General features: G+C 48.2%; 2 protein-coding genes across 4 annotated transcripts in view; one reads left to right on the forward strand and one right to left on the reverse strand.

The window, feature by feature from the left end:
• Window positions 1-27,432, forward strand: part of WDFY4 (WDFY family member 4) — a 253,577-nt gene that overhangs the window by 185,297 nt on the left and 40,848 nt on the right. For both annotated transcript variants that reach the window (XM_005307318.4, XM_042856108.2), the window contains exons 48-52: window positions 13,711-13,753; window positions 15,541-15,660; window positions 16,734-16,851; window positions 18,321-18,430; window positions 25,241-25,394. In XM_005307318.4, the coding sequence (XP_005307375.2) occupies window positions 13,711-13,753; window positions 15,541-15,660; window positions 16,734-16,851; window positions 18,321-18,430; window positions 25,241-25,394 (545 nt within the window). The remainder of the gene's footprint in view (window positions 1-13,710; window positions 13,754-15,540; window positions 15,661-16,733; window positions 16,852-18,320; window positions 18,431-25,240; window positions 25,395-27,432) is intronic.
• Window positions 1,878-8,976, reverse strand: LRRC18 (leucine rich repeat containing 18). Of its 2 annotated transcripts, none has more exons than XM_042856109.2 (2): window positions 8,848-8,976; window positions 1,878-2,852 (listed from the first exon to the last, which is right to left on the reverse strand). In XM_042856109.2, exon 2 carries the CDS (start codon window positions 2,751-2,753, stop codon window positions 1,983-1,985), a length of 771 nt encoding a protein of 256 aa, XP_042712043.1. In that variant the 5' UTR covers window positions 2,754-2,852; window positions 8,848-8,976; the 3' UTR covers window positions 1,878-1,982. The 2 variants fall into 2 exon arrangements, with proteins under 2 accessions (XP_042712043.1, XP_005307374.1); XM_005307317.4 differs by having other exon boundaries at window positions 8,533-8,865.

The raw sequence follows: 27,432 nt of genomic DNA on the forward strand, positions 1-27,432 counted from the left end.
GAATAATCATTTTAAATTGGGGAAACTGAGGCACAAAGGTGCAGTTTCATGTAGCATATTAAAGTAGTGGAAAGCTGGGAATAGAGCCCAGGAGTCCCCAATCCCAGTCAAGTGCTCTTAACCACTAGACAACGCTCCCAGATTTGGGAGTAGAACCTAGGAGTCCCAATTTACTCCCTCCAGAATGGGCTGTTACTAGACTGCTGAGCAGCAACCCCCACACACATGCACACCATTTTATTCTTCATTTAAATATGTTTAACTCTCTGCCACCTCCCATATGTTGCTGTGGCCCCAGCCAGCACCTTGTCCAAGGTCGGTGCTTAGCTTAGCTGCTTTGATAATCTACTAGTCTAATGCACCTGTATGTCACTGTCTGCCTGCTGTCTGCAGGGTATGCCCTGAAGGTGCAACAAGGAATGCAAATGAATTTGTGTGCAGAGGTGAAAGAGCGTGTGTGTGTGTGTGTGTGTGTGTGTGTGTGTGTGAAAGAGAGAGAGAGAGAGACAAACACACCCTGGGGATACTGGGACTGGGGGTGAGATTGTAAATTCACCTGCTGCCACCCCTAGATTGCCAGAGCAAGAGAGGGACCTGGATTATGGGCCCTATACAATGCACCTTAAAAAAGGACCAGAAGCCACTTTGGTCTAGAAGGGAGTTATTTCCTGCCCCTCTCTCTCAGGGATGAGGTGAGTCTGTGACAGCTTGGAAGTGAATGGGGGAGGGGGAAGCCAGGCATAGGGGAAATGAGGCCAGTTGTGATGTCTGTGATAAATATTTCAACTCCCTGATACATGGATGCAGCATCCAACACTGAAGCTGGTGGGACCTGCTTTTGTGTCTGAGCAAAGAATGTGGCTCTTTGATTGCACTCGAGGAGACAGAATTGTGTATCATTATACATTGTGTTTCACACCTAAATTACTCCTGGTAGTGTAAAGATCTGACTAGTTTCTGTGTCAGTACTGACCTCTGCTGGACAGAATTGAAACTGTGTCATAGGCCCTGTACTGATAACAGCTAATGAAGATTCTCCTTTAGATGCAGCTTTTGGGGCATGTGCTATGGCAACAGGAGGGTCTGAGGTTTATCCCTGCTGGGCCCAAGTGCTATTCATTGGGGAGATTTTCCACAGCCCAAGTCCCCAGGAAGATTCAAGGGGCTGTCTTGTGCAGCAGAGTGTCACCTGCATTGTTCCTAAAGAGAAAGATTTGTGACACTTTCACATGATAGGCTTGCCCACTCTGCTTTCCCCTCAGCCCTACAAAGTCCCTGCCCCCAGAAGATAGATGGAGTGGGACTACAAAGAATCCAACTTTGCCTGCACTCTCAAGAAGTAAGATGCTAGGAAGATTTCTCCATGCACAATGATCTTGTACAAAACTGGTAGATACTGGGCCCGATCCTGGAGATCAGTCCTTCTGCCCAATACAGCTCAGGGCCATAAAGGAAACTTTGAGCAATCTTTATGCCTGTCTGGCCTAGGGTTCTCCAAGTCATGCCAACTGGTCACAGCCCTCCAGGGGACTGAGGGCAGTTGGTGATAGGCTTGATGGACCAGTTTCCTGGCCCTGATGGGTGGGGGAAGAAGGGTTGCAGGATCCCTGTGCCACTTGGAGGTTTAATTACGCTGCGGAAATCCCCAGGCAGCTGGTTCCTGCTTCATTCTGCTGGAGCAGCTCAAAGCAGGTGGGACAGGAGTCAGGATCTGGCCCATGGTGTCTCCTGGTAAATAAAAGTCAGGAACCAAGCATGCCCTTTCACCTTTATTTTTCTGCACTTCTATTGCTTTGGGGCCCATTCACTGGTTTAGGAGAAACAGCAGGTCCTCTCCACCTAACACCGAGTAAACCCTTAAATGAAGAGAACTGCGGTGAGGGGAAGAGCTGTTTATTGGTTTGGGCTGGATGCTGTAAGAGTCGGATGGGCAGACTCTGTGTGACACTGCCACCTTTGTGTGATCCGTGGAAGCTGCCTCTTCATCGCCACTCCGCTTGGTTATCCTTTGCTGTGGAGTTGGGCGTCATGAGGGAAGAAAAGTTTGGCTTCCTCAGAGAGGTGGGCACCGCGTTCTTCAGCTTGTTCAGCTTGTCCCTCTCCTCCTGGCACTTCTTCAGACAGGGGCCACACAGGTCTTTCTCATCCACCAAGTACAGGGCTTCGATGCGCTTGATGGTGTCAATTAACAGTTCCTCCTCTGTTGGCTGGGGGAAGGGGTTCCTCTTCACGTTCATCTTCTTGAGCTTGGGGAGCTTTGCCACACTATTGGGGATGGTTGTCAGGTAGTTGTCAAAGAGACCCACTTCCTGGAGCTCCTTCAGGGCCCCAAGGGTGGTGGGGAGGTTGTCGATCTGGTTCAAGCCCAGGTTGAGGGTGCGCAGGTTCTTCAGCTGGCTCAGCTCCACTGGCAGGCTCTTGGTGGTCAGCTTGTTGTTGCAGATGTTGAGGTAGAAGAGGTTCTGGAGCATGCCGATCGTCTCCGGCAGCCTCTCGATCTGGTTGCTGTGCAAGTCCAGCCAGCGCAGGTTTTGGAACTTCTCGATGAAGTCTGGGATTTTCTTGATCATGTTCCTGCTCAGATCCAGCTCGTCCACGTCAGCCAGCTTGAGGATGCACTTGGGGAAGGTGGTGATGCCCATCTTGCTCAGGTCAAGGCGGCGTTTCCCATCAAACGTGATCTTGATGGAGTTTTTGGCGACTTTCAAGGTGACTTTTTTCCCTTTGGGGCCTTTTGCTTTCCCCTTGGCCATTTTTCCGCTGGGGAAGAGAAGTGCGTCAGATTATGTCAGCAAGGAGTATTCAGATGGAGGGGCCCAAGTGAAATCTTCGGAGGTTGCTTGCTGTTAAACCTGGTTCGGAATAAAAAGTGACCTCGTTAGAAGTTAACACATGACCACTGGACTCTTTAAAGTCACAACATTTCCTTTAGGGGCATGAGTTCTCCACTTGGAGGGCATGATTCCCAGGGGTGTCATACATAGGTGTTGGGGTCATGACCCAGTGCAGAGGAGGTTTTGAACCACTGGTCTGTGGTGTCCCAGGGTTTTAGTGATGGAGTATGGGGACTCTGGAGCCTTTCACCACTAGGGTGCTGGTTTCAGTCCAGCCTGTGCTGATAGGGGATAAAAATGATTGCCACCCATTAGCTCTTTGGTGGCCTGTGTGAAATAAGTGGTGGGTCTCAGTCCAGCCCCCAGGGGGCACTTGTTCACTTCACAAAAACACATCATCCCAAAAGATATTAATTAGATCAGACGCTTTGGAGACCAACTGGCCATACTCCTTAGAGAGCAAGTGTGTAGCTGCGCCCTCTTCCCTCGGTGCAGCCTGGTTACACAGGCTGGGCAGAGGGACCAGGATTGGGCCCTAGGCCCCCGTTCAGCAAAGTACTTATGTACTTTAGGCACGTGCTTAAGAGCTTTGCCAAATTGGGCTTTGAGTCATCGTCAAAGTAAACATAATAACAGAGCTAAATCTGGCGCTATTTTGTACACCTTCCTGTTTCCATTGACTTTAACAGTGCTACAGCCAACGTAAGTCTAGACACAATTTGATCTAATGCTTTACAATGAAATTGTTACCTTGGGACCATAAAAGAGTCTTTTAAAGAAAAGAATGTCTCTGTTCCCTAAACAGCACCCGCAGCTGCCCTTCTTGTATGCAGAGAGATGGCACTGCCCAGCAGGGATGCTGCAGGTAGAGCATACCCCTAGGGAGCACAGGATAGAGTGTCCCAGCAGATCAAAATCAGCTGAGAGGTGATGCTACAGAAGGGCAACAGGAAAGGCTATAAAACCCTTATAAGTCCTGATCCAATGCCCACTGGAGTCAATGGAAACCTTGGCTGTACCTATTGTGACACTGGTGGGCAGATTTTCCAAAGATCTCTCCACCCAGATACTATGGTGACGGTCGGCGGTATAAAACACTAAGGCAGAACATCCAATCTTCCTCCAATTGTGGAGCGCTTCTGAAAATCCAGCCCATAATAAAGGTCAGGGCTTTGCTGAATGGAGGCCTAGGTGGCTAATAATACACTGCAATCGCAGGGATGTCATTAGTAGGTCAGGTCATCAAAGGTAACTAACAATACACATCAGCAGTAAAAGAAATAGGAGAATTCATTGGCAAGGAGCGACAGTGACTGCAGCTGCTGGGGAGCTGAGAGGAGCACAGGTTACAGCTGGCTAATCTCCAGCTGATCCGGGTGCTCCCACGTTTAATTGTAAAGAGTCAAATCACGGCTTTGATGAATGATTGTTTGGGAAACAATATGGATTTGTCTACAATACACTTCTCCATTAGAAAGGCTTCATTACAAACCCTTCAGGCTTTTTGGCTACTCATTAATCATGTGCAAGTACATCAAGAGGGAGCTCAGACTGGAGATAAGACATATCGGCTCCTTTCAATTATATGCCGTAACCCAAAACAATGCAAAGGCAGGGTATCTGCGCCAGTCACCCGCGCCCTGCCAGGCCTTCAGAAGTGAGACAGACTCTTCAGGAAGTTCGGGAAACAGCACTGGGTTTCAATCTTGCTGAGAGTTGAATGCATCTTTCGACCACTTTTATTTTTAATATTGTTAGATAGATTTCAGTGCCTTTATCAGTCTAGCCCCATACACACCCATCACTCTATCCATCTATTGTGCTTCTCTACCACGGTAGTCTTTACTGCATTGATCTTTACCCACCCCTGTGAGCTAAGGCAGGGCTGTTATCACCATTGTACAGATGGGGAACCGAGGCACAGAGAGACTAGGGGACTTGCCCAAGGTCACACAGGAAGTCAACGGCAGGGCAGGGACTTAAACTCTGGTCTCCCATATCCCAGCAATCAAAGTGTATGTATTGGTGTTAGCCCAGGAGGGAGGGGGTGGAGTTAATCTCCAAGGGGAACAAGGGATGATGTCAGGATAACCACAGTGAGCCATGTTCATCGCTAGTGACACTCCACTGACTGTAGGGGATGAATTTTGGCCTCATCCTTCCCTGTGTTACTCATAACACCTCAGAGTCCAAGCTCGGCCCAAGCTGCACTGTCCTGGGGAGAGGCTAGGAGGGGGAGGTACCAGGACCCTGGATGCTCTAGGAGGGGGACTTTCAAGTTGACCTTTCAAGTTTCCCTCAAATTATCCCCTCAAGGGTGAGGGCTTCCAGGGCCCCAGAGAAGGCAGGCAGTGTGGCTTCCCAACCCAGCTGATCCTTAGGGGCTGTGGAGAAGGGGTCACCCAGGATCCTGGGTAGGATGTCAGTGCTGTCGCTATGGTATCCTTCCCCAACCCCCATGGCAAAGCCCTCACTATGGCTGTGCAGTAGGGTATTAGCAAGTCAGCCAAGGACGAACCTGCCCCTCTAGGGCTGGGCCTCCATTCCCATTTTGATTTCCAATAAGACAGGCCTGTGTCCTTACTGCACTGTGATGGCGAGGGGTTTTACACTGCTGCCCCCTCATACTAGGAAACTGCCTGGCTGTCTGAGCAGAGGAGAGTTTTGTGGAGCTGCCCTGGAGGCATCGCTCTGTTGCACCATCACGGAAGTAGCTGGAGGGTGCCCAAAAGAGAGGATGGAGAGAGGCTGATGCTGCCCTCAGTGACAGCTGTTTGCTGACATCTGTGATGTTACATAGACATTGCTACAGGCAGGGTCTGGCCCCCAGACTAATTCATCCTGAACGCTGCTCCTGACAATAAGAGATTTTAACAGCCAAACCCGATTCCTGTAAGGAATTAGGGCAAAATCCCCTCCTGACTGTGCAGGGGGAGCAGTGCCAGCCACATGGGAAATCTCCGAGCCTCCTGCCAGCACAAGACAGGTTCAATCAGCGCTGTGTGTGGCAGGGCCCACCTTAGACTGCAATGAAAGATGCATCCGCGCTGGGCAGCTAGCCACCCCCCTCAGGCACAGCCTGTGGACTCTGCTGCAGAGTTCTGTGCTAGTGTTCTCTTGGACTCCAGGTTCCAGTCCCACCCAGGCGAAGAGGCTCTCTGTACCCCCGCCCCTTGTCATTAATGCTGGTTGACTAGAGCAGGAGTTAGTGGGTGCTATCCATACTTGGGAACAGTAGAGGGAACTAGAGTGAGGAAAGCAAGGCGGCTGGGGCTGTTACTTGAATAATGAATCCAGTTTAACCCTTCTGGATGCCTGTGCATCGATGCCCTTGGCTGGGTCATTTGTAGGGATTGAATTTGTGACCTTTGGGGGCTGGATGCCTAAGCCTCTCTTGCTCAAGATAAAGAACCAGCTGCATTCGCTGGAAGGCAGCAACTGACTCATAAACCGCATTGTGTGATTCGGGGCGGGACAAAGACACACACTGGGTTAACGTGGATAGTACTCACGTTCAGATTTGTAAAGGTATTTAGGTGCCTATCTGCATCTTTAGGCATCTTAAAAAATATGGCCCATCATTGCTTCAATCAAAAGGCAATATGCCCCCTCCTCCTCCTGCGTGCATCCCCACCACAGGATCTAGCTCCAGGGAGCATCTGGAATCTCTGAGAGATGTTTCCTTTGTAGTAACGTAATGGCTGGGTTTCATACTTATAACAACTGTGATTTCCGAGCCCGCCAACAAGGCTGAGCATTAGAGCTCTTCCGAAGTTCTGGGGTGAGGAGGCAGCCCAAATGGGATGGAAAGCTTTCCTCTCCACACGATGGTAAACTAATTAGCAGCCTTTCACAGGTCTGCGGTTGGAGATAATGGGAGCTTGTTTAGCCACGTCTGGGTCTGGTTCGAGCTGAATAAAAGGGCTCCAACTCCTTAGCTATTGACATTAAAAATTCAGGAATGGCAGGGGACAGCCTGCGGTGGCTGTTAATTATAAATATTCGATATCACAATTACACTCCCGGGGAGGAGCTGGAGAGTTCAGGCTGGAGACTCATGCCCTGCCACCTGAACAAAGAATCGGGAACACAATGGAACTTTTTTTTAGCAAACTTTCTTTCTTTGATCATCCTTTGTGTTCTCCCTCTGAGTTAATGTGGAACCTGGGCCTAGGCAGCACTGCTGGAGGTGCTGATTTGCCAACGAAGCTCCTGACCATAAACCCCCTTTTATCCATACTCCCTGGCTAGATTGGGCCTTTAAGGCACAGGGCTGAGTGGCAGATGGTGCGAAGCTGTGCTGCCTAGGGGTGTCAAACCTATCTCCCCGTTGTTGCATGCAGAACAATGGTGCGCAGGATGCACCCAATGCATAAGGTCTATTTAGATAAGAACCTTGACTCTGCCTCCTTTGGGGTGGTGCAAAAGGGAAAAGGCCTTATGCTCTCTGAAGCATTCGGACTATGATTCTGATTGATTGGCTCCCATGAAGGGTGTGTAATGGGACTCCTTGTTCCTTCCCAGCCCCTACACACCTGTGCAGGGCCAGGTATATGACATAGCTGCTTATTCCCCTCTGATGGGTGAGAGGGAGCTGAACCGTCCCCAGCCACCAGGAGAATGCAGATCCTCTCTTGGTCCTGACACTCTCTGTGCTGCCCCGTCCCTAGTCTCCCCTTTCTCAGCAAAACACTCGGGGGATCAGCCCCTCTGCCCAGTCACCTTCCGCACAGTACTTCGTAGAGGTCTCCCCACTTAAGAGTCTCCTCCTGCATCAGGCTCCCTGAGCCTAGTGCTGACTTGGTCCCTGGAGCTCGCTCAATAAACGCGCTCTCTCTGGCTGCGGCAGTAACTTCTCCTCTACACCAAGACTCCTTCATCTCCCACAAGTCCTGTGGGGTGCATTTCTGCTCCCTGCCCCTCGCGCCGCCTTTGACCTTAGCTACCACTTGACCCTGCTTAGGCTCACTCAACTGTACATATCTTTCAAGGCCTTTAAGGATTCCTTCCTTTCCATCTTCTTTGGTCTCTTCCCATCCCCCTTCCTGTGCTGATTTTAGTTCATCTCCTTGGGGCAGATGATAACTGGATCACATGGCTGGCGCTACGTAAATAATAGCCATACAGGTACGGAGCCCATGGGTAAATCTTTCCCTTTCGTGTGCTGTAACTTAGACATGCCAAATACAAGAGATCAGCTACTGAGCTACCCATTCTCTAGAAATCTGGTGGCTCAGAGCTACCTTTTGTTTGCTTTGTGCCTAGACACTACAGTGACTGGGCCTATAGACTGACCTGAGATTGATACTGGATCAAAAGCCAAACCAGGTGCCGTTTGTTTTTTGCATTATGCTCTTTGCGCCCTAGCTGGCAGGTACTGCAAATCATAGTAGGATTCATTTTCCTGCTTACTGTTTCTTGTTGTCGGCTACAACTTAAGATGAAGGAGAGATTAATTCACTGACTCTTTTAAACACGGTTTCTGCTAACAGGGACTGGCTTAGATTAAATGGATCCTGTTAGCAAGCAGGAACTGCAGCTCCCTTTAAATTCCCTTAATTTTCCACACTGCTTCAGAACAACCCTGTTAACCTGCAGCACAAACACTGACAGCCCCCCCCCCAAAAGTAAAGAATATTTCATCTAAACGAGTCTCTGGAATTGCAACGGTGCTATATAGAGCTGTATGAGATCTTACCGGCTGGCACCTAGGAAGCATCTACACCAGACGCGTACACATCGCAAGCTGCCTGCTTTGTCTGTGCAGCAGAATGAGCTTCCATGCTCTGTCAGTGTGCAGTTGTCTTCTATCTAGTCTTCTCTGAATAGTGAATTAGTCCTTCTCCTGGTTTGTAAATAAAACCCCAATGTGCAGGGGAAGCCTGGGCAGATTTGCTTTTCGCAGGCCTGCAAATTCCAAAGTCCGACTTCCTTTTTTTTAAACGGCAATCTTTCAAGAAATCATTGTTTGTGTGTGGGGGGGGGGGGGGGGGGGAGTGTTCGTAGGACTTACCCAGCTACAGTGTCACCCTATTCAACTCTCCTTCCACAGCCTGTGAAACTTTTGTTCCTAAGCAACCGGAATCCCAGGTCCTTGGAGATCATTAGCATAATGTTTTGTTCCAACATGCAGGTTCAGACGAGAGCCGGAAAGGACTCAGCGGCATGCAGGTCCTGGAAATGTTAGATTTGGATTTATGCAAAGAAGGAGACCATTGCAACTGGGTTAGGAAAGGAGAAGGGGATCGAACTGTTTGCTAGCTGGGTGCGTTAGCTGTGGGTTTCAGTTATTTGGCCATTTCATCAGACTCTGCTGTAGTGCAGGTGGGAGGTGTTTGCTATGTGTAGTTCTGATCTTACGCTATCATCCCCTATGTTGATCCATGGCAACCCAGCTAGGTGAGTAGATACAGCAGGGAGTAGACATGGCACAGAAAATGACCACAAAGTAACCTCAATGCTGCAGCAGTTGGTATGAGCTGCCGTCTGTAATGATCTCCTCAGAACGGAGTTATTCATTCCACCATGCCTCCCTGGGGGAGCTTCTCTTGTTATGACGTGTGAATTTACCATAATTCTTCTCTTAGGCCTAGGGTAACAAGCTTTTGCTTTCCATGGCTGGGTATGATGGCTTCAAAGTGGAACCAAGAAATCACTGGGGAAAAGAAATAGCTCTGATTTAAATATGTTGTTGAAGGGGCTGCTGGAGGTGCTGTCTTTCACATGTGGTGTAAAACCAGGGAACTGTTTGAAACATTTGTGGTCATTAAAGATCACAGGATGGTTTGGGCATGAAAAGGTTTAGTGTTAACGCTGGTGTGCTTGCCAGGTTCCAGCACTGGTGAATATAGTCTGCCTACATCCCACTGCTAGTTACAGTATACACAGTATACTTGACTGCCTGTGCTTCTCTGCACTGTGGCTGGATGCTACATTTCAGTAGTGGAAAAGGTACCCCTATGCATGTATAAATTTGTAAAAGGACTGTGGTGTCAAAGGCATTCTGTAAATATAAGATATATTTTTGTACCACTCAAGGGTCTCAGCACAGTCTGACCAAAATGAGTTAAGCCTCACCACAGTCTTGTGAGGAGGGGCGATAGCATGAGCCTCATTTTGTGAAGAGGTAAACTGAGGCACAGAGCAGTCATTATCCAACTCAGGAATACAGCCACAGTCTTGTCACCTATCAAATAGGGATGATATTTCCCTAACTCTCAGGGAAGGGTTGGGAGGCTAAATTGACTGATGTTCATAAAGCACTATAAGATACTCAGGTGAAAGGTGCTACAAAAGTTCAAGCTTTTAAATTCTTATTCTTATTATTTACATATTTCATATTTTCCCACCATCGTTGGAGTGGTGGAAGAATATCAGGGACAGGTAAACTGGAACAGTCAAACAACAGCAACCTTGCACCACTGCCCTCGTGTCACCTAAACTGAACCTTGCTGAGGCTTGAGGAAAAGCTGGCTAACTTTAAAGGGAAAGCAGTTATTTCCATGCACCTCTACTCTTCTTGGTCGGAGCAGGGAGCAGAAACTGGATTGTTGATATTCCAGGGAAAGGTCTGTTCGTAGAGTATTTTCAGCCCAATGCAGAACAGGTAAATACTGGAAATTCCTCAAGGAAGCTGCTGCTTATGAGAATTCCTGCCCTGTTTTGCAGACTTTAGAACTTCAGATAGTTGAATAAAAACAGCAGGAGTGAAATCCTGGCCCTACTGAAATCAGTGGGAGTTTTGCCATTGACTTCAGTAAGGGCAGAATTTTACCCCAGGGCTTTGATGAAACCTTTTGAGCTTTACCCATCGCTAATGCACAGAGCACTCTGGCTGGCTATTATTAATGGAGATATCTTATCTCCTAGAACAGGAAGGGACCTTGAAAGGTCATCAAGTCCAGGCCCCTGCCTTCACTAGCAGGACCAAGTACTGATTTTGCCCCAGATCCCTAAATGGCCCCCTCAAGGATTGAACTCATAACCCCGGGTTTAACAGGCTGTAACTAGAGTGAGGCCATAGGCTGATCTTCGTCGGATAGGGATTAATTAATCACTCCATGGATGGCCCAGGTAAAGGTAAATCATCATGAGCACACATACATGGTGCTCAGATATTACAGTGATTAGCACCCTAGAAATAGCATACAATAGATGGACACTTCTGTTGAATCCAGGTAAACTCACCCCCTCAGAAAAGTTCATGTCCCCCTTTCCTTTTTGGCACTAGCCCTGGATTTTGTTTTAAGTGCACTCACTGCTCTGTGGTAGCTGATGATGGTCTACCTCAGCCTGCGCTGTGTTAGCTGGGGAGATGTTGGCTGGAGGCACGTTGTTTGATGAAAGATGGTCAGGGAAGTGGGAGGAATTGTCTTAACCATCCCAGGCCTGTGGCCAATATTCTATCCTCTGTGAGTCATCATGTTCTGGCACAGAATTCCAGAATCTTTGAGACTGGGAGGGGCTATCAAGTCTAGCCCGCGACATCCCAATAGGATATGCCTGAGATGGGACTATCTAGACTTACCCTTGAATACCTCCATGAGCATGGCTGACTCCTCAATCTCTTTAAATTTTGCAGCAACCACTTAGAACTGTGTGACACCAGCAGAGGTCTAAGTAGCCCCCGGAGAATCCCCATTAGCTGTTAGGAATATAGGGCCTGTGACACACAGCTCAACAGTTCTGTTTCCATCCATTAGAGGGCAGTGGCATACCTATGTAAATATATGTACACTTGGCCAATTTATTGCAATATCTAATATTTTAATCTCCCCCATAGAGTGGTGCCTCTTTAAAACTCTGAAGGACTGAGGGGTGCAGCAAGTTCATACGTTGCAGAACTCCTTCAGAATTCCCCACCAACGGGTTCGCCATGGACCCTCAATTAATGCCAGCAGCCTGGGCACCCCTGCCAACTCATCCACCCCTACGAGAAGCAGGTTGATCCAATCCTGCCTGCCAGCTGCTAAAACCCAACCGGATCCCTCCGTGACAGGCTCCCTAATCCAATCCCCCTACAGTCTCATAACCTGACAATAGACAAGATCCTTAACCCCTCTCCCCCTCTCGTAGCATACAGTCTGCTTTCCTCCCTTCCAGAATGTGCTATGGGGTTTGCAGAAGTTTAGCCGAGGCGATGCACAAAACTCTGCAAAACCTACACACGGGAACATGAGAACTGTGTGACAAATGGCAGGTGTTTATAATACCCCAATTTGCTACTTTAGAATTCCTAAATTCCTGGGCCAAATTCTACTCAGAATCAGTGGTGCAAATCCCAAGTAATCCCATTGCAGTCAGTGGAGTCCCTCCTGATTTACAGCATGTAACCGAGAGCAGCATTTACCCTCTTGTCTTTAGGGCAAAGAGCCAAGATCCATCCTCCCTTATCAGATGTGAATGACACTTGTTGTTTGCGTGCATGGTTGCTATAAACTTAACCTATGATTGGCTGGTCACGCAGGGGAACCAAGCAAAGAAGTGTATGAGATTTAGGTCGTGAGACAGAATCAGTCCTAGATTTTATTGTTTGTTCAAAGAGATTAACCCATAATCTGCACTAAAAACATTGCCTAAGCAATGGGCAAATAATACTTATCCTTATTCTGAGACATTAGCTTGTCCAATAGAAATTATATAGCAAGATAATGATAGAGAGAGGGTTGGGTGAATAATTGATTTTTCAGTCTAAGGAAAAATTCATTTCACACTGAACAAAGTGTTTCATTTCATTTTTGAGTGGTTTTTACCTTTTTTGGTAATTAAATCTTGCTATTTTTAACAGAATCCCATTTTGAAACAAAAATCAAAATGTTTCATTTAGTAAATGTAAAAATTAAACATTGTGACTTAATTTTTCTTTTCTTTTCTTTTGCCAAAACTATTTGACAAATTCGATCCAAAGCTGTATTTTTTGGGGGGTGAAGGGGAGGATGAATAAATTATTTGACAAAAGAAATTTCTTGGTTCCAATGATATAATCTTTAGGGTCATGTTACAAGGATTTATTCCTGATAATTCATTAAATAAAAAGTGGTGGTGAAAGTAAAAAATTCTAGGTTTTCTCCTAGATCATTGATTTTATGGCCAGAAGGGACCATTATGGTAATCTACTCTGACCTCTTGCATGAAACACAGGCCAGAGAACTTCACCCAGTAATTCCTGTTTCAAGCCCATAGCTGGAGTTGAGCTAGAACATATGATTTTATTTCTGGGGAGTTAGTAATTCTGTCTCTGAGAGGGTCACCATCCTGAGGCAATGAAAAAAAAGCCCCTGCTGCCCAACTGAATTGGCAGTACCACACGGCAGCACCTTGGCAGGTGACATCCGTCCAAAAACCAACCAGACACTACCCTACTTAACTTTTTGGATTTAACAAGAGCATAGCCCAAGGTAATAGGTTTGAGGGCACTGCTACTGAACAACATACGTGGTTTTGGTAGCTCCCCACTATTTAAATATATTCTATTCCTTGTTTTAATTTGCTCAGAACTCTTGATGCTTTCATCTTTTGGGCTGAAATTTCCACGACTTGTAATCTTCCTCAGGGCTATTTTAAAAAAAATGAACAAAAGTTGCTGAGCATTTATGAGAGTGAAGAGGACAAGGAGGGGGGAAAATACACTTTCCCCATTATTAAAAATAATACAAAAAACACAAACCTGGCAACCATTTTTTCATAACTGTTCTAGGTCCAAAGTGGCTGGGGTGGGAAAGCAGAAATTGATTGGGAAATAGACTTTGTTAATGAGAAAAGCCTATTCAAAGGAAGTTGAGGTGCGGGGGAGGGATTGGAATATTAATGTAATTTCTTAGTCATTCTCCAGTGGTTTTGAAGCACATAGTGACAATAGAAACTTTGTTTCATGCAGGAAGAACATGGGAGGGGAAAAGACGATGCTCCAGAAGTGGCAGGTAAATGTAGACACATCTCTGGCTAACTCTCTGATAAGTAAAACCATGTCAGTACCTAGGATGGACCAACTCTCTCTGCCCTACTGCAGTGTACCAGGAACCCCAACAATACTGCTAAAAATATAAACTTCATCTTGCAGGGCTTAGAGTCAATCTCTCACTATTTGGGATTGGGGTGAGACCCTTCATGGGGTGCAGATTAGCCCACAGTGGGTTATTGGAGGCTCCTTGCACCTTCCTCTGAAGCAGCTGATGCTGGCCACTGTTGGAGACAGGACACTAGGCTAGATGGACCTCGGGCGTTAGTTCTTTGCTGCAGTGATGCCTAAGATGGCCACTCTAGTCAAGATGAGGGGATGTGTAGAAGGAGATCTCGGCAGGTGTAAATCAGCAAAGCTCCATTGTTTCACTGGAGTGACACCGTCCTACACCAGCTGAGTACCTGTACTGTAGCTTCCAGTGGCTACACTCCCCTGATAAAGATCTTGATGGCCATAGACGACAGTGTAGAAATCCACGGGCTATATCACATTTGGCTCTGCAGGGTGTTTGCCAGGATTCTCCTGCACATGGATAACAATAAAACAGTTGTGTGTTTGGCTCTCCATCAAACCATATGAAAGCAATACAGTACCCTATTACATACATATAACACTAGAGCATTTAGTGGTTTCAGCCAGTATGCAAATTACATAGTCTGAAGAAGATCCAATGAGAAAACTTATTTAACATTTTGGTGAACTGATTATTACAAAATAGTAGCAGGCTGATGTAGGCTTGTGCTGATTTGAATAGAGGTTGCTGATTGATTATAGTATTTATAACACTGTGGCCCAGCTGAACAGGGGCTCCTTGGAGTTCTGAGAATGCTTCCAAAGTTTAAAAGCAGCTGCTGTCTCTGATGGCTCAGAATCCAGGCCAATGGGCATTGCTACTATCTGAGCATTGTTACCAGCTGAGAGCTCTTTGTAATGCATGCGAAATGAGCTGGTGGGTTCAGTCCAGTTTCTAGAGCACAGATGTCCAGATCTCAATGATTGTGCATGTGTTTGCACACAGCACCTAGCAAAGCACATGCCCTGGATCCCTGATTGAGCCCCCTAGGTGCTAACACAACACATATATTAATAATAATCATCACAAGAACTACCATTACAATTGGCACCCTTGCTGTTGTTTCAGCACAGAGATCACAAGAAGAATGAACTCCCCTCTCATGCAGAGGGGCGGTCTCTCCAAGTCAGGTTGAAGGCACTTTGCCCTGTGCACGCTGGGGACAAGGGGACAATGTGTGGGAAATGTGCATTGTCAATTTCCAGGCTGTATTTGTTTTGTGAATTAGTAAGGGGACTTCACTTGCCAGGACAGTCACTCTGGCACCATTCACAACGAACTGAAAGACCAAAACCGTGCAGTGGCTATGGGTAGCGAGTAGAGCTGGTAACTATTTTTTGTTCAAAACATTTAAATGAAAACTGGCTTTTTTGTCCAAATGGAAATTTCTGCTGGAAATGCCCAATTTTGAAGACAATTTTCATGTTTTCATTGAAAACCCATAAACCATTTTTTTCTGTTGATGTTTTTCACCAAAAACCCAAAAGCTTCGTGAAGAAAAATTTTGGAGAAAATAGAAACTTTTTAATTACCAATAAAAATATTCCCATGTCCCGACTGGCTGTGCTAATGAGTTGTGTTTAGACTGTGTGGGGTTGGCTCTTACTGATTAACATGGAGCCAAGAGCAGCTTCACCTTAGGGGTTTGTGATGGTTTTTCCCTGACATTGCAGAAGAGAGAGATCAGTAACTTTGACTACCTGATGTACCTGAACACGCTGGCCGGGCGCACATACAATGACTACATGCAGTACCCCGTGTTCCCCTGGATCTTGGCTGATTACCACTCCCAGGTGAGCTCTTCGTGCTTAGTTTTTCTGTGCTTTCTGCAGTAGAAGCTATGCAAAGGGTTCTGCGGTGGACCTAGTTCTAGAGCCAACTCCTGAGGTCTCAAGCCAGGGCTGGACTGTGCCAAAGAGTGGGTTCAGAACAGGTCCAGGGCTGTGACCCCTTCTCCTTCCTGCTCCTCCAAAGGGCTATGGAGGGAGCAGGCCCTGTGCTCCCCTGAGACCAGGTACTGCTGCTTGTCCCTTCATGCAGGCTGTGCCAGTCTGGGTACATCTACACAGCAATCGGGAGGCACAATTGCAGCAAGTTGAGGCATACCCGATCTAGCTATGATTGAGCTAGCTCACTACAAATAGCAGTGTAGCCACAGCAGCATGGGCCAGCTGCCCAAGTACAGTACTGTCTGGGACCGTAGAGACATGGGCAGCTGGCCTGTGTCATCACAGCTTCATAGCTATGTATTGCGAGCTAGCTCAGTCCAAGCTAGCACATGTATGCCTACGTGTGCTGTCCTGATTGCAGTGTGAACGTACCCTCCGGGTGGGACGCTCCTTGCATACACTGCACTCTCAGAGGCACACGCCCTCTGCTTCCAAGGATCCTTCCCTCTCCCTTGGGAGGGGGATCTTGGTAGCGTTGAACCTCTGCCCAGAAAGGCAGATATGCTGCGGTTTCTGCACTATATGCTGGGGTCACTCCATGAACCAACCAGCAAAGGGGTGATGCCTGAAGGCAGGGCTCATCCTCTTTCCCCAGGGATTGAGGGCGTAATTTCTACCAGCTTATACCAGCCCAAGGCTTAGCTTCCTGTGACGCGTCTCCCAGTTTGCAGTGGCCATACTGACATCCTGCACGGGGTTAACGCAGTTCCCACAGAGTAATGGGGAGGTGTTCCATGCTGGTGAGGGCATCACACCGGGCTTGAAGGGGTGAGCACCGAGCTCAGCAAATTCCCCTGGCTGCAGGTGTGGCTGACGCAGCTAAACCGACGCAGCTAGGCAGGTCACAGAGCTGAGCCTGGTCAGTGGGGTTCCAGAAGAGTTCAGCTGCTCCCCCACCCCCAATGTTTGCCTTGCAGATGCTGAACCTTGCTAGCCCCCAGACGTTCCGAGACCTTTCCAAGCCCATGGGAGCTCAGACACTGGAAAGAAAACGCAAATTTATCCAGCGCTACCATGAGGTGGAGAAGAGCGAAGGTGAGTACTTTCGGAGAATCACGGGAAGTACAAATCCAGCTCCCACTGAACCCCTTGAATGATGGGTGAATTCCTAGGGAGATGCCACCTGCGGGAGGACCAGTTGATTGCCAGGGCTTGGGGAGAGCCAGAAGAGGGAGGGCCTCAGGTTCCTGGGACATGCCTCCTACAAGGAGTGACTCCCATCCTGTCCCCCCTCCCGATGTGTCCTGCACTGCTAGGTCCTGTCCCCACCCTCAGGCCAGAGACCAGTATTGGGGCAGGGGGCTTAGCAGCAGAGGCCACCTGCCCAGCAAGGGTCCTTGCAGACATCCTGGATGATAGCTACAGTGGGGGATTGGAGGAAGTGAGGCAATTTGGCCCCTGGGGAGTGGGGCTTTGCTGGGGAACAGAATGATGTGGGAGAGAATAAGGATGGGGTGCGGAGCTTAAAATGGGCTGAATAATGTCTGTACGGGGGGGGGTTTCTATCATTTTCTACTAAAATGAAAACAACATCACCTCTGCCTGTCCCCCATCCCACAGCAACTCTGACCCCCACCTCCCCAACCGTCCTGCCCCCTCATCTGCTCTGCCCTTTCCAGCCTCACCACTGTTCCCCTTGCAGCTCCTGGGGTTCTTCAGCCCCCTCTCAGGCTGGGCGGGCTGCAGCGAGGTCCCTTCTCCCCCTTCCAGGCAGGGATGGAGGGGGAAGGAGAAGGGTAAAGGCCTCACAGGAGGGGAGGGGGAAGGAACCACCCTAGCTGCTGGGTTCTTCCCCCCCACCCCCAAGAATAGCTTTGGCCCTTGGGCGAAGGGGAGAATTGCTTCCTGCTTCCTGCAGCAGCTCTGGCTGGCTGCTTGTACCCCGAGAGGCAGGGCTGAAATGTGCACCCCACCAGGGACCCGGCTCAGAGGTAGACATTTTATATTTGCCAGTTCTGCACCCCTTTTGACTTGGCACACTTTAAGCACTGGGGGGATGGAGGAGGAGCAGGCAGGATGGCATGGAAGGAGGAGGGCATTCAGGATCTAGCTCCACAAATGTTAAGGCACCTGTCACTGTGGTATCTGCATCATCCGCTGGGCCGTAGGGATTACATGGGACTCTATCCAGTCCTTATGTGGCCACATGGCTGATCACTGTGGGATTAACCCTCTTGCAAATGCAAGAAAATAGCACCTAAGGACCCCAGGGACATCAAGGGGCACGGGGTGAGCCACATAGACCCTTTAGGGCCTCTGCTCCCTTCTGGTATTACATTCGAAGTGTGTGCAATCACATGTAAAGGGGGTATGCACACGTAGCCAGGTTGCAGTGTACCTGCCTGGTTGTGTGTGCACACATCCCATCTGGCATGCCCTTGCACATGGATCTTTGCACACCTATTTTTCAAACCCTGTCCCCCACAATTGTGTTATGGTAATTTGCAGCTGTGCCTTCAAATGGCAATGTTTCAAACTGAGACCCAATCACCTCTAATTTACAGGAGACCCGTCGGCCCAGTGTCACTATTGCACCCACTACTCGTCGGCCATCATAATAGCGTCATACTTGGTCCGAATGGAGCCATTTACGCAGACCTTCTGCGCTCTTCAGGTAAGAGGACACCACATTTAGCCTCTCTCATATGGAGCAGGTTCAGCTCTTCTATGCTACATGGAACATGAGAGCTGATTCCAGCCACTGGCTAATGAGCTGCCCATTCGTTCTTATGTCACAAGTGAAGTCTGGGATTGGTGGAGGCCCCATCCTGTTCCTATTGAACTCACTGGCAAAGCCTTAATGGGAGCAGGATCAGAGGTGTGCATATATTATATTCTAACTGAGGGTCCAGTCATAGGAGGGGGGAGCCTAGATTATCCATCACAATACCTTGACGTGTGTGTACTGGGATGGGACGGTAGCCGGCACTGGGCCTTACATACCCATCCCAGTGCACCTGTTATGCCCCTTGGGGCCTGTAGGGATACGTCTGCACTGCACTAAAAAACCCGCAGCGCCGAGTTTCAGAGGCCGGATCAATTGACTCGGGCGCATGGAGCTTGGGCTTTGGTGCAAAAATTTGCAGTGTAGAGGTTTGGGCTTGGGCTGGAGCATAGGCTCTGAGACCTATCCCCTTCCACTGACCAGGCCCGTCTGTGGCCATGCTGCAGATCTTTTATTGCAGTGGATGCATACTCTAAAACCAGGCATGATGGGAAATGTAGTTTGCCCAGTCGGGACTGAAAATCTGGAGGTCACATGACCAGGGAAGGCGGTGCCCACGTTTGGGAAACTCTATAAGGCAAAGCCTGAGCTCACCACAAGAGTTAAGGGCTCAGGCAAGAAGACCCGGTGAGGGTTTTTTTGTGTTGCTGTGCCTGGCCATAACTCCTCAGATTTCGCTTTACCACCAAACAAAAGAAAAGAGGTGATGTCATTTGTCTCAGGAGCTTCCTTTTTACCTTCCCTGGCTGGTGAGCTGGCCCGTGGGCCTGCTTATTCAAGGGCATCCTGTTCAACAAGTGGCTGGGGTCACACCTTCAAGGACAGCGAGGTCCTTGCAGTTCACTGCTATGCACCTGGAATTTTGATGCTGTTTACCTGGGGTCGGGGAGAGGACCTGGGACAAGGTATTTTAGGGCGGCTCCCAGGTAAACTGCATGTCTTTATGGTACAGTCTGCTCAGGGGCAGCTGGGCTGAGCTTTCGGGCTGTGGTGCTCGGGCGCCCAGGGACTGTTGTGTGGCGGAGGAGGGCTGGCCGCATCCCTCTCCAATTGCTTTGCTGCAGCTCTGCTTTGTTTTTTTTTCTTTTAATGAGGTAATGGAAATAATGTGCTGTGTTAATTAAGCAATAAACCCCATGAAATCGGTTGTTCCCAGCAGTGGGCAATGGGCTTGTGAACCACCTGAGGCAATGCTCTTCCACGGCGCTCTGCGAACCATATGTTAGCTGCAATCATCAATGACTGTGGAGCACTTAGTGCTGTTGTAAACTACAAATGCTGCTGTGGCTTACCGGGATGCTTTTTATCCATAACAAGTCACCAGTCTGTGTGGCTGCATTCATGTGTGATTGGTAGGTGGCTCCAAAAGCATCTGAGATCTAGATAAGCACCCAAAATTTTGCCTTGAGGTGGGTCCGGTTAAACCACTGAATGGTTTCACCGGGTGCCTTGTTCCTCTGGTCTTGCTCTGATGCATGCGAATCAGAGCTGGTATTGTCTTTTCCCCATGTATACCTGATCCTGTAGCAGCTTAGGGACTGCTATCTCCCGGGTACAGTCAGGAGGGCAGCAGACTTGAGCAGCCTAAGCTACATGATTGGTTCAGCCAGGACTTGCAGCAACGTCCATAGCACGTAGTCGGGGAATGATCTCTCCAGTTATGGTCACTGCAGTCTAATTGTAGCACCTTCTGCTGGCAGGGACACTACATGCTATTGCTGAAACAAACCTCTGTATTGGATGACTGATAGGTAGCTAATGTAATGCTGATCTTTTAAAAAGGGCTCCAGAGACGATCCTGATAGTTACAGGCCGGTGTGCATAATTCCGTACCGGCCAAACTGGTAGAAACTATAGCAAAGAACAGAACTATCAGACACATCAATGCGATATGCTGGGGCAGAGTCAACATGGCTTTTGCAAAGGGAAATCATGCCTCACCAGTCTATTGGAATTCTTTGCGGGTGTCAGTAAGCATGTGGACAAGGGTGATCTAGACAATACAGTGTACTTGGACTTTTAGAAATAACCTTTAACAGGGTCCCATGCTAAAGGCTCGTAAGGAAACTAAATAGTCATGTGATAAGAGGGATAAGAAGGAGGCTGAGGTGAGGGCTGCCTCTTAAGAAGAGGAGAGGCTTTATTGTGATGGGCCTGCTCCAGACCCCCCCAGTTTGAACTCATCCGAATGGGAAACACAGCATCTCAGATCCAACTTCCTTTAAAAGGGCAGAGTTGGCTGCAGATCTTGATTCCCCTAGTCCACAGAGTTGATAGCACCCAGCAATCCATGGGGGGCTAGGACAGTGTTGTTTAGTAAAGGAACATACAAAAAAGGGATTCCAGAGCCTGTGATACTTCATTAAGTGTAATGGGCTTCAATGTGGGTGGAAGGGGACTGTTGTGTTGCGGCGCAGCACTGGGACTTGAGAGATGTAGGTTTTATTCCCAGCTCTCTCAGTGACTCCAGATGAATCACTGAAACTCTGCCTGTAAATGCAGATAATGGCTGGTTAGCCTCTCTAGGGAGCTTGTAAAGTTTTGTGTCTTTATAGCCATCTGAGAAGCGCTTTGAGCTCCTTGGATTTAAGGCCCTATCAGGACCCAGTATTATAATCCCTCAACATTATAATCAATGGCACATGCTCGGTCCCCACAGAATCAATTCTTATAGGAGCGCAGTTTGATTCTAACTTAGATTTTCCCCTGTGGACGCTTTGCCTAACCGCTTTGCACAGCCCCTTATCGTACTGTGGCTATAATAGTATTTAATTTAAGCCATATCCCTGGTCACTGAAATGGCTTCATAGAAAGGAAGGAAACCCTAGGTCTTACTCTATGCGGCCCATGAAAAAGCTGTCAGAGTTTATGTTAATGTGCAGTTTAAAAGCATAACACAATTCCAGATTTTCTTTTTCCCTCTCAGTGCAGTTTTTGTATTCCAAGAGAGAAAAAAACCATTAATTCTGATATAAATATATGCAAATAAATTTATTAATATAAGAAATGGGAAAATCAGTTATTGCTTCCTTTATAAATAATACAGGCTTAAGTTTTAAAGATATTACTTTTCCCTAAAATGAATTAGACAGCCAGGGAAAAAATCACATTTTTTCTTGGTGGTAATATCTTTAACCAGATTTGTCACACTAACAGCATTTCCTATGTATATATTATTTTTATTTAATACAGGTAATCTTTTTATTACAAATCATATTGTTTCTCAGGAGATTACCATCAGCTCTCATAAAAGCTGCAAAAAAAGATGAAAAAGCATCAATCACTACCAGACACAGTGCGCTGTGTGCAGATTAAATATACAAAGCCCTTTAATATGCTTCAATGAGATACTTGTTAGCTGTTGATTTATTTATAGTCCTCCTTCTACCCTGTTTTAATTTCAATGTGAATTTGACTCCAAGGGTCCTTGCCTGATACTGATCAAGAGCAAGATGACCTTGTGCATCAGATTGTCTCCTAGCTAGGCTTGCCTGTGTGATCTTGGTCAGAGGTTCGTTTGTGATCGCTGGAGTTGGAGTGGAAAGGCTCCATGATGCTCAGTGGGCTGGGTAAGAAACAAGGAAGTGGAGTGGAAGTCATGCCCGGGTATTGTGAATTGGAGATGAGACTGGGCCAAAATTCTGATCCAAAACGGCTTTGCTAAGCTGGGTGTTTCCCTTTGTTATAAGTGCGGGACTGCAGCCAGGAGTGGCCTAGTATAGATCTTCGGGGACAGGAGCAGAACAGCCACATTCCAAACTTAAGCTCCGTTGACTTCAGTGGCATGCACCTGCTTACCCAAAGGTGGCGTTTGCTCTGCAGTGTGATATGGTGGAGGGGTAGGTGTCTCATTTTTTGCACACGCACAGCTCCTCTCTTTGGACTGCGTGAATGCTTATCTGTCACTTTTATATTTAAGAGACTGAAAGGTAAACCCCAGTCACCTGTAACTAGGTAGAAGGGACGTATGAGTCTTGATCTAGCTCCTGAAGCAAACAGGAGGAGGAGAGAGGTAAACAGAGGAAATGAGGTTATCCCAACAAGTCAGCAACAGACAGAACTTTACGGGCTTGCATGCAAATCTGGCACTATTTGTGCTTACGCAATGTCCCTCCCCTGGAACCGAACTGGGGAGCTAAAAGCATGAACTGCTACAGCTTGAGCTAAAGGGGTGTCTCTCTGTAGCTGTGGGCTGTCACAATTCATATCCTCTGCAGATCAGCAGAGCTAGGGACCTGTAACACATGCACCAGTGGGTTACACTAACTTATGTCCATGCCTGTACAGAGCAAGCTGATTGCATGTAGGAAAGTAGCAGCTAGGAAATTTAGTCCCTCACAAAATTAATCACTGGGGATTCGCGTCAGCTGAAGTGCAGCCTGTAGGCACCCAGGTCAAGTTTAATGTTACCTGGCCTTTGACTTCTCAAATCCAGCTTGGGAAGCTGCCATATGTGAAACAAATTACTCACATCACCAAACCCTTACATAAAATTAGGCCCAATGAAGCCTGAGTGAGAATGTTTTCTCTGGAGAGGCCTAATGGTCTGGCTAGCCCAATTGTAGCTCAGTGCCGGAATTCAGCTTCCAGAAATAGCATCTCTGGATCCTCTTTCATTTGGTCCAATCTCCACCTTGGACTGGTGAGGCCTAGCCCTGCTATAAACGAATCCAATGCAGACTGTACCTGAAGCCACCATCTCTCGTGGTGAAAAGGCTTGTGGAACACAGTAGCTGAACTGGAAGCTTCTGTTAATTGCCCTAATATTCCTTCCTACCTTATGGATGGAATTTAGGGTGCTTCTACTGGCTGAGCACAGGGCTGTTCCCGTGGTCCCCAAATGCTTCCTGGCTTCTCGTTAACAAAGTGGGCAAACAGCAGGAGTGAAATGAGCTCTGTTGATCTGTCCAGGTACTTCTATGTTCCTCATCACTATTGTATCTGAGCACTTCATAATTAACAGATTCTATCTTCACAGCACCCCTAGGCGGTAAGGAAGGACTAGCCCCATTTTACCACCGCGGAACTGAGACGCAGACTAGAATAAGTGACTTTCCCAAGATCACACAGAGTATCTGAGCTTCCTGAGTCCCACACCTCTGCCCCATCCAGTGGGCCATCTTTCCTGCCCCAATAAATTAACTTCTATATCCAACCTTTCCTTCAAAGATGCCAGGAAAGCCTATATTCTCCAGGATTTGCCTGGGACTTGGAAAAATTTTGTGTGATGTTCTGTGGTGGTGTTTGGAGAAATATTCTGGGTTAAATGGTGGAGTTACCCCAAGCCCTGACCAAGAGGCCATGCGGAGTTGCACTTCATCAGTGTCTCTAAGGGTATATCTGCACTTGGGGTGTGATTACCAGCTCCCGTAGACATATTGTACTGGCTGTCATCGAGTTGGTGCACTAAAAATAGTAGTGTAGCCGCAGTGACGGGAGAGGCTAACCGTGCCGAGGGCAAACCCGTCTAGACCCCGTGGGTACGTTCTCAGGCAGCTAACCCAAGCCACTGCCTGTGCTACTGTGGCTACACTGCTATTTTTAGTGTGCTAGCCCAATGATTGCTAGCAGGGGTATGTCTGCTCCAGCTGGGAACCACACCCCTAGCTCCAAGAGTCGACATACTCGAAGTGCCACTGTTGGAATCTTTAATCTACATTTATAGGAAAAGAGGGAGTTACGGAAAACAGCCTTCTGCATTGAGTCAGGTGTCACCAGCTAAGTAGGCTTGGGCGGTTATGGATGGGAGACCGGCAAGGAAAGACCTAGGTGCGTCCCCATTCTGAGTCAATACTGACACAACACCCCAGCCTAGTGTGGAGGGGTTTGGATGAGATGTGAAACCAAGTCCTAAGCACTTCTGGCCAATGGAAATCCCAGGGCACTTTTCACAAGGGTGGTAGCAGGGGCAGGAGACCAAAATCCTAATGAGGCAAATTTCCCACTGCAATTTCAGTGAGGCATGGCTGTCTTCATTATTGAATAAAGTGGCTTAATGCTGATAAATAGTTACTTTATGCTAGAAGTAAATGTGTTTCAGCGGTGGGGGTTGTGATCCCAATATAAATATGGAGGGGGGGGCTTTCGGGATGTGCCTACGTGACTTAGGAGCACAAATCCCTTTGGGAGTCAATAGGACCTGTGCGCCTAAATCACTGTGGCACATTTGAAAATGACACCTGAAATATATCATGGTCTCCATCCTAGGCAAAACTTCCAATTAAATCAATAAAAAAATTTCCCAAAGGCCCTGATTTTATGAAATCATCCCTATTCAGGAAGGGCACTTATGCTTAGCGCCCATAAAATTAAGCATGTGTATGTGGTGTATTTAAGCATTCGTTTAATTGCTTTCCTGAGTCAGAGAAGTATCCCAGAGTCAGGCCCATTGTTTGTAAAGCACTTGGATGTAAGAGGCGCTACAGAAAGGCATGATCATTATCAGCATTAATGTAGGAGAGCCACATTTCTGCTTGGTTCCAAGTTCCTGTAAGCTAGACAATATCTCCAGGCCTGATTGCCCTCTCGGTTACACCTGCATAAACGAGGGCAGAGTCAGGCCCTTCTTGATATGTCCCTAGATTATCGTTAGAAAATGGGCTGTGATTTGGCATCTGCCTCTTGGTTAGTGTAAGGTCACGAAGAACATTGGAAATCCAGCCCTGATCACTGTCTGTCTGTCTCTCCCCATGTCTGCAGGGGGGAAGTTTTGATGTAGCAGACCGGATGTTTCACAGTGTGAAGAACACGTGGGACTCGGCGTCGAGAGAGAACATGAGTGATGTCCGGGAGCTCATCCCTGAGTTCTTCTACTTGCCTGAATTCTTAACCAACTGCAATCACTTTGAATTTGGTAAGTACTGGAGTGTGAGCGCTCCTACCGGTGTTGTGCTGGGAGATGGGATCTGGCTGTCGCAGCTGCCCTGGCTGGCTGACCTGGGGCTGAGCTGTGAATTTGGATCCAGACCCAAAGCATCTCAGTTTCAAGGGGCTTTGGTTTCAGTCTCCCATTTCAGGGCTGTCTTCTGTGGAGATAGCCAGAAGAGTTGGCAAGGGTGGCCCAGTGATTAGGGCACTGCCCTAGAGCCTTGGAGAACTGGTTTCAATTCCCTACCACAGACACCCTGTGTGACCTTGGTCAAGTCACTGATCCTTTGTGTGCCTCAGTTTCCCATCTGTACAATGGTGAGAATCATCCCAGATTCATACTAGCCAAGGCAACTTAACCAGCCGTGTTAGTGTCCAGCTGCATGTTGGTCACATCTCAGTATTTAAGGTCTCGGTGAGGTGAGCCATGGGCTAAGGAAAGCCAAGGCAGGGAGAGGTTGCTAACGGGTAGCAAAGACCTAGGGTGATTTAGCCTTGAGAGGAGAAACCTTAGAAAAGCGATGGACCCAAACACAGCTGAACCCTTTGGGTGATTGAAATCAGAACCCAGACCCTGATCTGAATGGAGCCAAATGGGGTGAACCGGAACATAGATCTGAAATTTACATTTATATCCTTTCTAGTCAGTCTGTCTCTATAATGGGCAGAAGCCCACAGCCACACACTCCTAAATCTTGGGGACGTTTGTTGTCCAGACCTTAACCTTGGTCTGGATTTTGTGATCAGAGCCCAGCTCTAGAGAGACGGGACTTGGCTGGAGTATTTAAGATGATGATAGGGGCAGTGAAAACTGATTTGCACATCCCTGTTGCACTGTCCCATGATGCAAGAACAAGGGGTCGCTCTATGAAATTAATGGCAAGCAAAGGATGATTACAGATTTTGTAGAGCAGAATCCTTCAGGGAAGTCCTACAGCCTGTGTTACACAGGAGTTCAAACTAGATGATCACAATGGCCCCTTCTGGCCTTGGAATCTATGAATCTGTGAAAATCCCTGGCAATGGGCTGTTTTAGCAATTATCTCCAGTGATTAGCACTGCCCAGTGCTGAGGCCCATAGAATGATAGTGTTTCAATAAAGCAGAGGGTGACAGGTTTGTCTAGATCCAGTCCGTAGTCAGGGCTAGAACTAGACGTCCTGATTTTATCGGGACAGTCCCGATTTTAGGGGACTTTGTCCCGATATCGGGGGACCGTCTGGTGGAGGACGCAAGCTGGCACTGCTGGCGTCGCTCACCTCTTCTTCCTGGGCCCTGAGGCAGCTCAGCTGAACTCCCAGCGCCTGCCTGTCCGCCGGCAGGAGCTTGTAGAGTGCTGCAGCCCCACTCCCCAGGCACGCACAGAGACGGCGAGGAGGTCTCCACTGTGTGCTGCAGGGGCGGGGGGGCTTGTAGGTGCCGGCAGCGAGCCCCCCGCCCCTGTCCCCGCCCCCCCACCACCCGACCTGACCAACCTTAGGAGCCAGAGGGACAGGACCTGCCTGCTGGATGCTCCCTGGGAGCCGCTCCTGGTAAGGCTAGCACTGCCTGGGACTCACCTGGCCCCCTGGCAGGTCCCTCTGGTGGGGGGGGCTCTGCGTGCTGCCCCCCTCCCTCCCCGAGGGGGGAGGTGGAGACGGAGCAGAGGCAAGCTGGTGGGGGGCGGGGTGTGGAGCTGCCGGTGGGTTCTTAGTTTTTCCTGTGCTCTGGCAGTTTTTTTTGTTTTGCTCCGCCACCTGCTTGTTTTTTTTTTCTCCGTTCCCCTCCCCCTCCCCCCACGTCCCGATATTTGACCTCTGTCATCTGGTCACCCTAGCTAGAACAGAGTTCACGTTGAGAACATGTGTGATTTTATTGTGGTAATGACGAGCAAAGAGAGACCTTCCGCAGGTTCCTCTTTGGACAAGCACCTGCGAGTTTGCATTCTCACTAGAACATCCTCTCAGCTATTTGATCACTCTAGATCTACCAAACTGGACAGGGAATCCCCAGAGAAACAGCTTCCTGCAGTATTTTAGGAGGCCT

The sequence above is a fragment of the Chrysemys picta genome, chromosome 7 (genome assembly GCF_011386835.1).
Source record: "Chrysemys picta bellii isolate R12L10 chromosome 7, ASM1138683v2, whole genome shotgun sequence".
Taxonomy (NCBI): domain Eukaryota; kingdom Metazoa; phylum Chordata; order Testudines; family Emydidae; genus Chrysemys; species Chrysemys picta.